Genomic DNA, 15,148 nt, shown 5'->3' with positions numbered 1-15,148 from the left:
AAGATTCAAGGTATCAAGATAGCAATGTTAAAAAACGTTGTGGTTGCTTAACTACTGATATTGCAGTTGTTCATGTTGGTTTGACTTGCCGATTAGCCCGTGTAATGAGTGGTCAAATTGGTATGGTTAATAATCTTCTTCAATTTGGGAAGAGCATCTTGGAAATTCCTGGGAAAAAAGAAAAGCCTAGTATTTTATGGTCAAATCTTATATTAGGTCCAAGAGATGGCACTGTGGACATGATATGTCTATGAAATTCTATCTTAATCCGATCGAAAATGACTCATTAACGATTTCTTGTCCTTCCAAGTGGTTGGCCGGTTTTTTGGGTTTTTATCGTTGGATTGTTGTGATTCTAAGCCATGTGACCACTAGAATTCTAAACTCAGGAGTTTGCAGGTGAGAAAGAAGGATGATCTGCTCAAGGTATAGTAATTTGATAGGAACACCGTCCAATTCAGGACTGAATTTTCTTAGTTCGCTTGGCAGACTCTACTCTAGTGACTCGATATGTAACAGAATTAGAGGCTTTAGTTGTCAATTTTAGCAGTCTTTTTACCTTCTGTCCTTATAAATTTCATCAAGTGTTTCACTACAATCTTATAATGATTGGTTTAAGGCACTAATAGCTAATAATAAGAATATTTGCGTTGGAATTATCAAGAAACATGTACATTGACGGTATACCTGTGTGTTGGACAGCTTACCACAGCAACACGCAAGGATCCACATATCATATTCAACCAGCATAAGCTAACTTATTTTTTTGTCCACTTCATACCCTCTTAAAACACTTTAGGAGTCCAATTTGATTAATTCACGTCTGAGCATAGAAAATTGGTTAAAAGCTCACTTCATATAAAAAATCTTACAAAAAGTCTACTTATATCAGACATCGGCAAAAGAAGGGGACGGTTATGCCTAAAATATAGGTGTCGTGATCGACAGAACCCGATGGAGCTTTAAGAAACTAATAATTCTAACAAACGAACAAGCCTTCATGGCTCCATGCATGGATGGATAGATGTATACGTCAATTCCAGATATAACCACCCGACCCAACTAATGCAGCCTTGGATTTTAATGTTTGGCAGGACATTTACATCTCTCTGCTTGAACTGTATTTCTAAATATCATGCTCTTGTGTATTATGTCGAAAATGGCCAGCTAGCTCTCTCAACCCAACTTCTTTGATATAGGGCAACCTGTTCTGGGATTTTTTTACACCGACCTTTTAAAGCAGCAATATGAGGCCGCCATGTAAATATAAAGCTTTATATCTGCGAAACTTGAAATATTTATTAACAAATGGCCGGCCAAGAATTTTATCCACATCTTTGTCTTCAAGGAATCCAATGATTCTCCACTTTTCCTAATAAATTCTATTTCTATCTCAGCTTCTCCATGATGCGTGGCCGGCCAAGAATTTTATCCACGTCTTTGTCTTCAAGGTATCCAATGATTCTCCACTTTTCCTAATAAATTCTATTTCTATCTCAGCTTCTCCATCTTAAGAGCAAGCCCAACCATGGTTTACTTCTTTCTCAGAAATGTTAATATGTTACTCTTAGTCCTGTTGATGTTCTTGGTTGCTGCTTCTCTGCGTGCACCCACTGACCAAATTTCGTCTTGTTTAACTCTTCATAATGCAAAGAACTTCACTACATTTCCTACAGCGGAAAATGAGTCCAGAGCTTATTACATGCTTCTTAATTTTTCCATCCAGAATCTTCGATTTGTCGATCCAATAGTGCCTAAACCAATAGCCATTATAGTGCCAGAGAGTGTGGAGCAGCTGTTGAATAGTGTACTTTGTTGCAGGAAAGCATTGTTGGAGATTAGGGTAAGGAGCGGTGGACACAGCTATGAAGGGACTTCATTTGTAGGCAGTGATGGGGCTCCTTTTGCTATCATCGACATGATGGCTTTGAACAGTGTTTCAGTAGATTTGGAGAAGGAAATGGCATGGGTTGAAGGGGGTGCTACACTTGGTGAGACCTACTCCGCAATTGCCGAGGCAAGTGGCATACATGGGTTCTCGGCTGGATCATGTCCAACTGTTGGTGTTGGTGGGCACATTGGCGGAGGTGGCTTTGGTTTATTGTCAAGGAAATATGGACTTGCAGCTGATAATGTTATCGATGCACTTCTTGTTGATGCAAATGGAAGGTTACTAGATAGGAAAGCCATGGGAGAAGATGTGTTTTGGGCAATCAGAGGGGGTGGGGGAGGTCTCTGGGGCATCGTTTATGCCTGGAAGATCCAATTGCTGAGAGTGCCAGAAATCGTAACCGGCTTCATCATCTCTAGGCCTGGTACAAAACGATATGTAGCCAGTTTAGTAAACAAATGGCAGCAGGTTGCACCCAAATTGCAAGATAATTTCTACTTGTCATGCTTTGTGGGTGCTGGTCTACCAGAAGCCAAAGAAATTGGAATATCAGCTACCTTCAAAGGGTTTTATTTAGGTCCTCGAAAGGAAGCAATTTCCATCGTAAATCAAGTTTTCCCAGAACTGAGTATTTTGGCAGAAGAATACGAGGAAATGAATTGGATAGAGTCAATTTTGTTCTTTGGAGGACTCAGTAATGGAAGCTCTGTACTCGATCTGAAGAATCGTTATTGGCAGGACAAAAAGTTCTTCAAGGCGAAGTCGGACTATGTAAAGAGTCCAATATCTTTCAGAGGAATAATTGTTGCCTTAGAGATACTTGAGAAGGAGCTTAAGGGGTATGTAATATTGGATCCTTATGGAGGATTCATGCACAGAATTAGCAGCGACGCCATTGCTTTCCCTCACAGAGAAGGCAACCTATTCACAATTCAGTACCTGGTGGAGTGGCACGAGGAAGATAATAACAGGAGCAATGAGTACATAGATTGGATAAGAGGATTTCATTATTCCATGACACCCTTTGTTTCAAAGGGTCCACGGGTCACATACATCAATTATATGGATTTGGATCTTGGAGTGATGCAGTTAATAAATACTAGTATTCTATCTGAGGATGCAGTGGAGATTGCCAGGGCTTGGGGTGAGAAATACTTCTTGAACAACTATGATAGGTTGGTTCGAGTGAAGACGATGATTGATCCTAACAATATTTTTCGCAATCAGCAAGGCATTCCCCCAATGTCCTCGGTGGGTCTTAAAGCTAGGAGCTAAACAATCTAGTCGTGTAAAAAAAAAAGGGAGGGTTCCCATCTACAACCTTTTAGCTTGAGAAACCACCTGGAGGGTTGAATCTTTGGATGCATTAGAAACATGTTTATTGTGAGTGGTTGGTTTATACTCTATATGTGCTGTTAAGATAACTTAGTCCCATCTGATGTTTTTCATATTTTTGGCTTAGTTTAGACTCTTTTTTCTTGACAAATTTTACTTACTCCGATTAAAAGGAAGGATGATTTCTGTCTTGCCTCAATTAAGAGACTATTGAAACAAAGGATTGAATTTGATTAAATTAATATACTCCTAAATGGATACTCAAATCTATCTGAAAAGATAAGATGTGATGGTATTACTAAGAATTGCACAGCAGCATGTACGCAATCATTTTGCATATGCTTGGGCAGACTGCAGAGTATTAACGTACAAAAAAAGGAACAGAGTATTAATTATTAGGTGGGCCTGGCGTTGTCCGCATAAGGCTCAACTAACACTGCTAAGGCTAAGCTAATTGGTACTGAAATCTAATTTGCATATATAAGGTAACACAAGACGTAAGGGTATACAAATTGGTAATGCAGACTGCGAATTGGGTTGACAGGCGGCGCAGGCAGTGATCATGGCATTGTATAAGAAGTTTGAGAGTTTGAGAGCGCAGAAGCGAACTAGCTTGAAGGCATAAAAGTTTGCTCGAGTGTGGCCAAGACCGACTAGAAAGGATTTGAGCGGCTGAGATGGTTGAGGTGGATGCATTTTTCTAGTGGACTAGTAGTTTCAGGTACGTTTGGTTCATAGGAGAACGAGGAATCTAAGAGGAAGTCGGGAGACTTTGCCTTGTAAGTAGGGAAAGACGTGAAGTAGATTTAAACGGATGCAGTCAAACCGTCGAAATTTATTAACCAACCGTAACTTCCACACAAGTACGCACTAGAGAACGCAGTCCCTCCGCAAAGACAGTTTTCTCGCCCTTTCCATCTCTTTTGCGTTCCTATCCCGCATTTCATTCCTCTCTTCCCCCCATATATCTGTTACTGTTAGCATTAATAATTTATACCTCTGCAGATCCCAATCTCTCGTCTCTCTCTCTGAAAGACCCTCCTTCCTTTCCCGCGACCATAGTCCATTGAAACAATCGATAACAACCCCATCTCTGTCTCTATGCCTGGAATATGGAGATGGAAGAAGGTCAAGGATGTTTCCCTCATGATGACCTCAACGGCGCTAACGACTCCTTCGAATCAATGTCGCTTTCGGTTGGCGCAGGCATCGTTCATCTCCACCCACCTCAACTACCTCAACTTGGGTTGGTGCCGCCGTCGGGAAACCCTTGTTGGAGTACAGCAGCGTTACAAGTGGGACCGTCATGGTGGTGGAGGTGGTGGAGCTGACGGCAGCATCAGAAAAATCAGGGCGGAAGCCAATTGCCCCCGCTGTTCTAAACACATAGATCTCCTCGTCTCCAATCGCCAATTTCCGTCGAATCTCACTCCGTCAGTTTCTACGTATGTCGTCAATGATAAGGACGGCAATCGGGGGTACCATGCCGTCAATTTCTGTCCTAATTGCAGAACTGCCTACTACTTCCGGCCTCACAACACTGCCCCTCTTCAGGGCAGCTTTGTAGAAATTGGCAGGTTCAACGCGAATCCGCACAAATCAGTGAAGAACATCAATCACGCCGGAGATGCTGCTGATGGAAGTCAAGAGAATGCAGATCCTGTGAATACTAGTGTTACTAATAGGTTAAGGGCATCCTTCTGGGAGACACTGAGGTCTTATGGAGGGGACCCCCCGGAGAATTGGCCTTCACCTCCATCAGGAAACGGGCTGGCAGTGCATACTCCACCCGGCCCCCCATTTGCACCGGGCATTAATGTGATTCGAGATACGGGGACCAGTCAGGGAGGATCAGGTGCTAATGGTAGTGGTGGACAGAAAGGTGGTGGGTGGGGCGGGTCTAATTTGGGGAAGGACTTGCCTACGCCTAAGGAGATTTGCAAGGCGCTTGATAAGTTTGTAGTAGGCCAAGATAGAGCCAAAAAGGTTTGATATTCACTGTCACTATCAAGCTAATCGTGTATACTATTCAATTCCTTGCCAAAAATTGCACTATTAGCAACTACATGAATGGTTATAGTTTCTGCTTTCGTGTTCGATACCATATGCTTATCGGAGTTGTTTCAAATTTAGCTTCTTTATTTTGATGTTCTCGAGCATTCTTACACAGTCCACGAATGGCATGTCCAGGTACTTTCCGTGGCTGTTCACAACCACTATAAGAGGATATACCAGGCCTCTTTGAAGAAAGGGTTAGTCTATAAATGGCATTCCATCCTCTGTGTCACATCTCCCACCAATCATTGAATTGAAATTTATAGTCATGATGCTTCTATGGTTTCTTTAATATATAGATATTTTCATGAAAAACTTTACATTTGTGATTTCAAATTTTTTCATTTTAGTTGGATCTTTCAATAAACCTGAAATAATAGATTTTAATACTAGGTCAGAAGCAGAATCAGGGATTTCGGAAGCAATAGATGATGACGATAATGTGGAGCTTGAAAAGAGCAATGTGCTCTTGATGGGCCCAACTGGCTCTGGTATTGATCTATAATCTCTTCTTCACGTACTTATTGTATGGCATGTGGCGGATATCATTGGTTTACCATTTCTTCTCTATTATTTTTACCCTCCTGTCAAGTTTTATTTTGGCATTCCAGATCAATGTGCTTACTTATATATGTAAATTAGGGAAGACATTTCTTGCCAAAACACTGGCTCGGTTTGTCAATGTGCCTTTTGTCATTGCAGATGCAACAGCTCTAACTCAGGCAAGTCTATTTAGAGTGGATCATTAGATATATCAATATGAGCTATTAGTAGATCATTCATATATTGTTACATCGTAAGCTTTAACATATGTAGATCATTGGGGCCCTGGTCCTCCTTCAATGAATCCATTTTTGCTTGTCAAAGCATTTCAAATTGATTATTTGGTCTTGTTCAATATGATCTACGGACATTGGATTGCAATTATTTATTTAGTTCTTTGTTTTTTTGAATGTATTTACTGAACCTGTCCAATATGTTGTTCCCATGCTGCTTATAATGTCAATGCTGGATTGTTATTGCTTTAAACATTTTATGGAAAAGTTTATGCTAGAAATTTATTTTCACTGATGACTGATTGACTGAAAGGAATCAAACATTTCTTGTTGCAGGCTGGTTATGTTGGTGAAGATGTTGAATCGATATTGTATAAACTACTCACAGTATGCCTCATGATTTTGTCTTCTGAGAATTCTATTGCAGCAACTGGCAAGTTTCTTGTTCGCTCATATAGACATGCTCTCATTTTGGTGTCTAGGTCGCTGAGTTTAATGTACAAGCTGCACAACAAGGGATGGTATATATTGATGAAGTAGATAAGATTACCAAGAAGGTTCTGTGAATTTCCATTTATCCTCTTGGTGAGAAAGCTGGGGTGTTTCTTGATCCAATGTTTTCATAACTGTTGGAAGTCATTTTACAGGCTGAAAGCTTAAATATTAGCAGAGATGTTTCTGGTGAGGGTGTTCAGCAGGCATTACTGAAAATGCTGGAAGGAACTGTGAGTAAATTGGTTCTACACTGAGCATCAGATCATTTTTGTTCATATGATTTCTTGCCATCTGGTTTTCTGAACCAGTGCAAAAGGATAATTTGCTGACTAATTTAGACGAGGATTTGTAAAATTTAGTATTTTGGAATTGCTGAAAAGATTTAATTTTACTAAACGAATTCATGCGAGGACATTCTTCTTCTAGTTTAGGTTGAAAATTAATAAATTAATAATTAAATTGTTGTTCGAACTGTGCATTTTGAAACTAGTAATATTGTAAGCAACTAAAAGGTTTCTGTGCTTTGTGTAACAATTTTTGGGGTGCTGTTTATTTTGCCTTAAACAATGGTGATGAGACCGAAATCCAAGCGCGTGAAATGCCACTAAAAACTATCATATAAACTTAGTGAAAAATTTAAGGTGGAAATTGATTAATTAATTGGAGTTATTAAATTGTTCTAAGAAATGCAATTGCCTCTCGGTATAAATCCTTCATGTTGCATGTGCTGTATTCAAGAATTTGGTTACCTTAGCTTGATACTGTCGTTGTCATCATCATTAGGTTCTTATGGTACTGTTGGTTTCTTTCCTTGCAATTACATGCCCTGTCCATAGAAATATCTATATATATATTCATTCATTCTTTGAAAAGTAAGTTTGTTCTTTTTTATCTTTTTGCTTTCAAATTGCCTGCATTTTCTTGGCTATTCTCGTGAAAGTAGAATTTTCGTCTTCTCAGATAGTGAATGTTCCTGAGAAGGGGGCGAGGAAGCACCCTCGAGGTGATAGTATACAGGTATGCTAGGCCCAAATATATACTCTCAGAATTGCCTTAATTTTTAAGAAAAATAAAAAAACTGAAAGAAAGAAATATAAAAAATTTCCAATCAACTAGCAAAAATTGGTTTTTCTTTAATTCCTGACATGTGGTTGCTCTTTTACAATTTTATTCACTGCCAGAGGCAAATGTTGCTATTCTTATACTTTGATTTCATATTGCCTTTGATTGACTGATATTGTTACTTGTAGAGACTCTAAGTGGTATTAACTTTCATTCTTGATCCTTTCGTGCTTTCCTTTGTGATTGCATCATTATTTCACATTCTTCAGACATTAAGACCAGCTCTTTTACTGTCATTCCAAGCGGCGGCCTTGATAATAGTTAATTTTGGTTCATGGATGTAGCCATTGATTTGTCAACATTCAGTTTTGTTGGTTGCTTAAAAATTTTAAATCTTCATCAGCAGCCACTTTTATCTACTTTGAGCCACTCAGATAAAACCTTCCAAGTATATTGAGTTTATCTGATGTTTTTTAGTGTGTTTGTATTGTTGGTCACTTGGTCTAAAAAGCAGCATAACTAAGATCTCTCTCTCTCTCACACACGCACACATGATATATTGCCATGAAACTTTCTATTCAATGTGGATATACATGATGTGCAGATGGATACAAAAGATATCCTTTTTATATGTGGTGGAGCATTTGTTGATCTTGAAAAGACCATTTCAGAGAGGTAAAGGTTCTAATTTTTTATTGCTGAGACCCTCTTCCAAATATAATTTGATTGTGTTTAGGACAGTTTAGAAATCTTAACTGATATCTAGCAGACGACAAGACTCTTCGATTGGATTTGGGGCACCTGTTCGTACTAATATGCGAGCTGGGGGAGTGACTGATGCTTCAGTGACATCATCTTTGCTTGAATCGGTGAGTCTGAAGTAACCTAAATGATATTGAAGCCGAATATATGCAACAATTTGCATATGAATTTATACTGTCAATTGTCGAGCTGAAAGTCATGCTTTTGTTTTTAGGTTGAGAGTGCTGATCTTATTGCATACGGACTTATACCAGAGTTCATTGGACGTTTTCCCATATTAGTTGGTTTGTCTGCTCTAACTGAGGATCAACTTGTTAGGGTAATGAATTCATTATTATTTGTTGTATCCTTGTGGTTAGTGATTATAGGATTGGGTCCGAAACTGTTTCTGTATGCTCCCAGTCCTTACATATTTGGAAATAGTTGATGATTTCCCCCCGCCCCCCTTTTTGGTTCTATCTGCAGGTCCTTACGGAACCAAAAAATGCTCTTGGTAAACAGTACAAGAAATTGTTTAGCATGAACAAAGTAAGCATCATTTTGTGCTACTTATATTGGGAAATAGAGATAATCTACGTATTCCTTATGACCTCGTCTATCTTCTTTCCCGAATATGTTTTAAGGAGTTAGTTCACATTGGAGTTTAGCCTGTCTGTTGTAAGTAAATTGTTTCATACACTATATCAGGTGAAGCTACATTTCACTTCAAAAGCGCTAAGACTAATTGCGAAGAAGGCGAAGGATAAGAATATTGGTGCCAGGGGCTTAAGAGCCATATTGGAAAACATTCTGACTGAAGCCATGTTTGAGGTATGCAAAGTGCTATGGCATATTTGAATGAGTTACGTCAATTAGAATCTGATCGCCAGAGTTTTCTGGTCGAATTATCTTGTTGCATTATTGTTTCAGATTCCAGATGCTAAATCAGGAAATGAGAGTGTAGATGCAGTCTTAGTTGATGAGGAGTCAGTGGGCCCTGTAAATACCCATGGATGTGGTGGGAAAATTCTTCGTGGAGAGGGTGCATTGGAGCGTTACTTTGCTCAACAAAAGTTGTCAGAATCAGGGGTATATACTTGGTGGTTATGTGTGTGCATTTTTCTTACCTTGCTTTTGGCAGCTGTTTGAAGTTGAAATATGGCTACATCTGTTTGTGTGCATTGATTCAAATTTTGTGTTTTTGTTTCTGATATTTAGTCATCAGATTGCATGGCTTCTCTAAAAGACTAAAACATCTGAAGATGAATGCTTAATGTAGTCCATAGATATTTAGAGCACATTCTTGTAGAACGTTCATGCATACTAGTAAACTGACAAGGAGCATTGACACGGTTGTAGGAAAATGTTGGGACAGCTGAAGGGGACTTGCAGGATGGTGAGTCGGAGGTCTCGTCAAGAGCTGTGAGCATGTAAAACTATATACTACGGTTGTTATAATGCATAGAATGTTAGGTGTAAACACATTCATAATTGGGTGTAATTATTCCGCTGTAAAACACCATAGCCTCTTTTTCATAAATTCAGCGAAAAAAAAAAAGCAGAGACAAAAGTACAATGCGGCATTGTTTGCTCTAGCAGCACAGTGTATTCCGAACATGTTTGCGTTTACAATAATAATATTTATCATTTATTTTGTTCTTCTAAATGTTTTGCTTTGTTGGAAAATCCTTTTTGGGTTATTATGCTTCAATCCACGAGATTTTGTTTAAGAAAAGAGAAAAAAAAACGTAAATAATAATAATAAAATTATCCTGTGACAATGATATTAATGAAAATAACTTATATTCCTAATATTTTTTTTCTATAACCAGTCATAGTTACGTTATCTAATTACATTGAATTTTGTTATTATGTTATCTAATTACATTGAATTGTGTTATTACGTATCCTCAGCGTTGTTTATTAAATATTAAAATAATTATCAATATATTTCTCACGCAATATTTATAGACCAATAAAGACATCACTAAAAGTATTACACCAATAATTGCTTAAGTACCTTTAATAAGTAACCAATTCAGATGAACAGAAAATTATGGAAATCTCAACTGAAACCTCAAATTAAAACTCAACCTGAATCAAAATCTCAAATTGAAACTCAAAAAGAAAATCGAAAAACCAAAACGGAAAACCTTGATTTTGCGAGCGTAGACCTATGAGTTGGAAAAACGAGACTTGGTGAGAGGGATTGCAGTCATAGGTATAGCGAGAGCTTCCACCTGTCTGTGATTTTGCTTCTACGGGCTACAGGCAGAGTAGTTTTCGATTTGGATTTATCTTTTCCGTTTTTTATTTTACTAAGATATGTTTGATTTTGTTTGTTGGGAGTTCTATTACATTTTACACCTCATTTGCATTTTTCTTCAAATCCAAGACGTGTTATATATTAATTGACACAAGACACTTTGCTACGACTATTGGAGCCCAACATTCAAATAGAACGAATTGTTTAGCTCAAAAAATCGAAAACAGAGTAGTAGATGGGTTTGTTTGGATTTTTTTTAATGTACGTGGATAGTTATCTTTTTTTTTTTTTTTTATAATCCCAAGGGGTGTTCAAAGTCAAAGGGAATCTAAATACGGCATCGGAGGCGACTGGATCAAGTGCATGTTCTGGCATGTTGAGGGGTGAAGAAACTGCGTCTTTGTCTGAGGAGTCGAACAACAACGTTCATATGCAGATATGACGTCGGAGGCGGCTGGATCAGACCCTTTTTGTGGTGAAACTCTTGCGTCTTTTAGTTGAATTTACAATCGTGTATGTGGCTATCTATGGTGGGTGAGGGTTGGCCTTAGATAGTGATGAACATCTTGTTCGTTTGGGGCTATCTCCAATGTAATCTATGGCTGGACGTTGGAGCCCCTTAGTTATAGGTTGTGGCTACGCATGACGGAAGTAGGGGAAAAAGAGAAAAGGAAGAAATTAAAGTTTTTGTTGTTTTGCTTTTCTACGAATTCCAAGACATAAAGGGGTGTTCTATAATCTATATTAGGTTTAATTTGAGATTTTTTTTATTTCAATGTGACCCTCAAGTTTTCCTCCTTTTCAAATCTAACCCCCTTTATTAATAGAACACAATATCAAAGAAACACAACGTTATTAGAACTTATTGTATAAGTATTGTAATTACTAATTACTAACAATAAATAACAAAACAAACAATTTTATTCAATAATAATAATTGAGTACAAATTTTTTATATTAATTTTTATTTTTTAAAATAGTATTATCAACCGGATTACGTGGATCGGTTAACGGTCGATCCATAATGGATTGATTGGTCGATAATGACTGATAAAGCCAATCATGTCCCGGTCCCAAACTTATCACTTAGGGCACTCGCAATGGTTTAGGGGCAAATGTCTTCAACAAAATTAATCTTGAATCTCACTTCTATTACACAAAAAATCAAGTTTAACTCGTATTCTAATACAGCTACATCAGCAAAACATAAATTTCTATACACTTTCTCTTTCCACCCAACCCAACAACATTTCATTCCTCCATATTATCCACAACAAAACTACATCAAAACACCAAATATCAATACATCCACATTAACAAAACACTTCTCCCAATACAATCACATAAACAAAACATGTTTTACAATACAATCACATCAACATAACACAATATCTTTTGGCCCAATAATTATCCACCATTGCAAGTGCCCTTACCAGTACGCTTCTTGGTCGACTCGCTGGTTAAAGCAAACCGGCAAGCGTTGTTCCCATAAGAGAGATGAACGACTATAACAACCGGAGGAGAAGAAACGGTAGAGACGATGAAGAGGATGAGCAGGAGAAGGAGTTGATATGGAGGCTTCCGGAGCTGAAATTGAAGGAGATTGGGAAGGTTGGCCCCGGCTTCGGCTTTGGCGCCGGTTGCGGTGTTGGCTTTGGTCTCGGACTTATGGGAGGTGAACATTTTTTGTGGAATTGCCTTTTTTTCTTGATATGGCCCTGTTTGTGATTTCTCTCCTTGGATGGTCTATGCTAACTTATTGAGTTCTGACATTTCTATTTCTGGGCTGGTAGAATCATTAATAATTATTGTCATAGTTCTTGGGGTTGATTCCCAATGTTGCAGCATCAAATTTTCTTGTTGGTGGTGGGGTAAAGAAATATGTTTTCATGGAGGCAAAGTGGTGAAAGGGAAGAATATAAAAGGAGAGGGGAGAGATTTATTCTGCTTTTTGGCTGTAAGGGAAGGGGATGAGAGTATCCTCCATTCCGAATTCATTAAATTCTGTCCCAAAAAAAAAAAAGACGAAGCTAGAGCGAGAGGATCAGAGGACTGGTGCAATCTTGTAAAATGAGACGACTTTAGAATTCAAATTTTACATTTCCTTCCCCTCTGTGGAACACGCAAGAAGATAAGAGACTTTTTTTGGTAAGTGCACAAGAAGATATGGACGCCCCTCTTTCCTTCTTTCTTTTCCTTGCCTCATAAACAGGCTAAACCAGCTTATGAATTAGAAAAACACAATGATAGAATATTCTGTTTAATGGCTATCAAAATTGCAGTGCTCAAAAAATGCTCGTCAGTTCTGTTCTCTCCTCAAGATATCTCTCTGGAAACAGATACAGAGGATTATTGAATAACCGCTTATATGAATCAAATTGGGGCTCCCAATGGCAATGTGTATTGCGGGGGGGTCATATTGAAAAGTGGGTTTCTTTTGTTTTATTTGTCTGGACCAGATATTTTGTCAGAAAATCAATATATATGGTCATGTTGATTGCTGATGCTATCTCCAGAATGCCAATATGCAATACTTGTCCTCTAATGGTGTTGCTCAAAATTTTCTCCCTCTTTGGTGCAATGGCTGAATTTGATATGGTCATTGATAATGTGGCTTATATCACTCATATGTTACTTCTAAAGATTACATTTCATGAAGATCTGATCAACTTCGATGAATTTTTTTTTGATATTTTCTTATAGTATATGTACATATGCAGGTGCAGGCATTGGACCTGGGATTCCTGGCCTACAATTTGGTTTTGGAATAGGTGCTGGATGCGGGATTGGCTTAGGATTTGGGTATGGCGGAGGTTGGGGCATCGCTCATGATGAGAATAAAATGTATTCTAACGTTGGGAAGCTTTTTCATGGTCAAAGAAATTTTCCTTCTCAGTAAGTATAGCTCTCAAGTGTTTTTTGGTGTATTTCCTTATATGCACTGAATTCTTTCTCGTAAGCTTACGTTGTATGTTTCTTATTAGCTTCCCTGCTTCAGAATATTATCAATATATATGTTGAAGATAATAAACGGAGAAAAAGTATGTTTCTTTAACCTCTGTAAGGCAGAGTAAGCAATGAGAAGCATGGAAACTGTACAAAATCCTTAATTTATGAATTACCAGATGCATTGAAGTGGAAGCTTAGAGCACATTGGGGATTGCAAAATGGAAATGGATGTTGAAAATTTTACCAACTGCTAGTCCAAAATTGCATAGCTACCTTGTAAACATTTTTGCAAGTGGAAGTTTAGAAAGATGTGTAGAACCTGTATAGTATTTATAATCAAGCAAATAAGAAAAGAGAGAAATAAATGAAGAAAAGAAAAGGAAGCGAACTCAAAATCTATTTAATTCGTATTTAAATTGAGAGAGAAAATTGTTTGTGAATCAAATTAAGACAGAACAATTACCCTATCTCAATTGCTGCCTATCTAGACATTGTTTTAGGATGTGTTTTTGGCTTGCTCCTGCTAGTGTCCGTATGTTAATGTGTCTAAACTTCAGGTCGAATTAACTCAGGAAAACACTAGTCTTTGGTTCAACAAGGTCATTTTGTTCACTGTTTTCTTGTTCGGGCCCATTCTTTTTTCCTACTAAAAAGAAAAACTTTTGCCAAATGTTACAACTTTTCGCTCAACTTTGACTATTTTTTTTTATAAGATAAATCGAGTAACCCTATCCTGTTTTAATATCTAGAACTGCTGCATATGGTCTGACCATTGCTTATGACTTTTACATGCTAATGAATTCGTGTTGTTGCTACCTTGATCGATTGACTATATGCTTGTCAAGTTTCTTCATATTAGCTTGAACTTTGTGGTGTTAATTATATAATTCTATATAGTGCTTAAATTTTTCTAAATACATGAATTTTCTTGGTGTTAATAGGGATGAGATCAGTTCTCTAATTGATGAACTTGTCATTAATACCAAGAAGCTAGTCAGAGCAACTTCCAAAGAAATTGAGAAGTGGAGGAGATGAGTTCATTTTTCGTTTTTGAATCTTAAATGTACATTTTCTCTAGATTAGAACTTGTAAATATTGTTCTCAAGCTGCTGTTCATATGAATCCACGTTTGCTTGTTTCATTTCCCTATTAAAGAATTATGCATATACATTGGTTGTGTATCTCGCAAGTGATATATAGATGCTGTTACTTTTTCATACATAGAACAGGTGCTCTTATTTGATCAGAAGACGCTGCTGGTAATGCCTATCTGTAAACAAAATACCGAAATGCCATTGGAAGTAGTTTTCTTACAATCTCCTTGTGTCTTTTCCCAGACTTTCTTATGCATATTAGTTATTTGCTTATAGGCATGTATGTATGTCTTGATGCCTATGGTTATGAGATCTCAGTCCAATAAAATAATAGTGGTCGTACTTGCCAATCATCACAACCTCGGCTCTCTCAAATAAATAGTAGGGAAAAAAGAAGGAAGAAGAAAAGTCATCGTCATCCATTAAAAGCAAGGATGGATGAATGAGGAGATTGTCCTACGACCAATGGATACGAGTACGACAG

The 15,148-nt window shown here is 37.8% G+C and overlaps 3 protein-coding genes across 4 annotated transcripts; all 3 read left to right on the top strand.

Annotated features, from left to right (window-relative positions):
• The first annotated feature begins 1,161 nt into the window (after window positions 1-1,161).
• Window positions 1,162-3,341, top strand: LOC120007666 (reticuline oxidase-like). The gene has a single exon (XM_038858047.1). It carries the CDS (start codon window positions 1,529-1,531, stop codon window positions 3,164-3,166), a length of 1,638 nt encoding a protein of 545 aa, XP_038713975.1. The 5' UTR covers window positions 1,162-1,528; the 3' UTR covers window positions 3,167-3,341.
• A 455-nt stretch (window positions 3,342-3,796) lies between these two features.
• On the top strand, window positions 3,797-10,021 carry LOC120007664 (CLP protease regulatory subunit CLPX3, mitochondrial-like). Its single transcript, XM_038858046.1, has 15 exons — window positions 3,797-5,212; window positions 5,417-5,478; window positions 5,675-5,772; window positions 5,924-6,003; window positions 6,394-6,444; window positions 6,540-6,614; window positions 6,705-6,782; window positions 7,513-7,569; window positions 8,219-8,289; window positions 8,384-8,483; window positions 8,591-8,695; window positions 8,842-8,904; window positions 9,064-9,186; window positions 9,286-9,444; window positions 9,715-10,021. Exons 1-15 carry the CDS (start codon window positions 4,328-4,330, stop codon window positions 9,787-9,789), a joined length of 2,082 nt encoding a protein of 693 aa, XP_038713974.1. The 5' UTR covers window positions 3,797-4,327; the 3' UTR covers window positions 9,790-10,021.
• Window positions 10,022-12,046: 2,025 nt separating this feature from the next.
• Window positions 12,047-14,886, top strand: LOC120006909 (keratin, type I cytoskeletal 12-like). 2 transcript variants are annotated; one of them, XM_038857030.1, is made up of 3 exons: window positions 12,047-12,296; window positions 13,342-13,516; window positions 14,512-14,787. In XM_038857030.1, the coding sequence occupies exons 1-3, from the start codon at window positions 12,119-12,121 to the stop codon at window positions 14,603-14,605; spliced, it is 447 nt and encodes a 148-aa protein (XP_038712958.1). In that variant the 5' UTR covers window positions 12,047-12,118; the 3' UTR covers window positions 14,606-14,787. The 2 variants fall into 2 exon arrangements, with proteins under 2 accessions (XP_038712958.1, XP_038712960.1); XM_038857032.1 differs by having other exon boundaries at window positions 12,158-12,296; window positions 13,325-13,516; window positions 14,512-14,886.
• The last annotated feature ends 262 nt before the right edge of the window (window positions 14,887-15,148 follow it).

The sequence above is a fragment of the Tripterygium wilfordii genome, chromosome 10, assembly GCF_013401445.1.
Source record: "Tripterygium wilfordii isolate XIE 37 chromosome 10, ASM1340144v1, whole genome shotgun sequence".
Taxonomy (NCBI): Eukaryota; Viridiplantae; Streptophyta; class Magnoliopsida; order Celastrales; family Celastraceae; genus Tripterygium; species Tripterygium wilfordii.
This window is presented reverse-complemented; position numbering and strand designations above follow the sequence as displayed.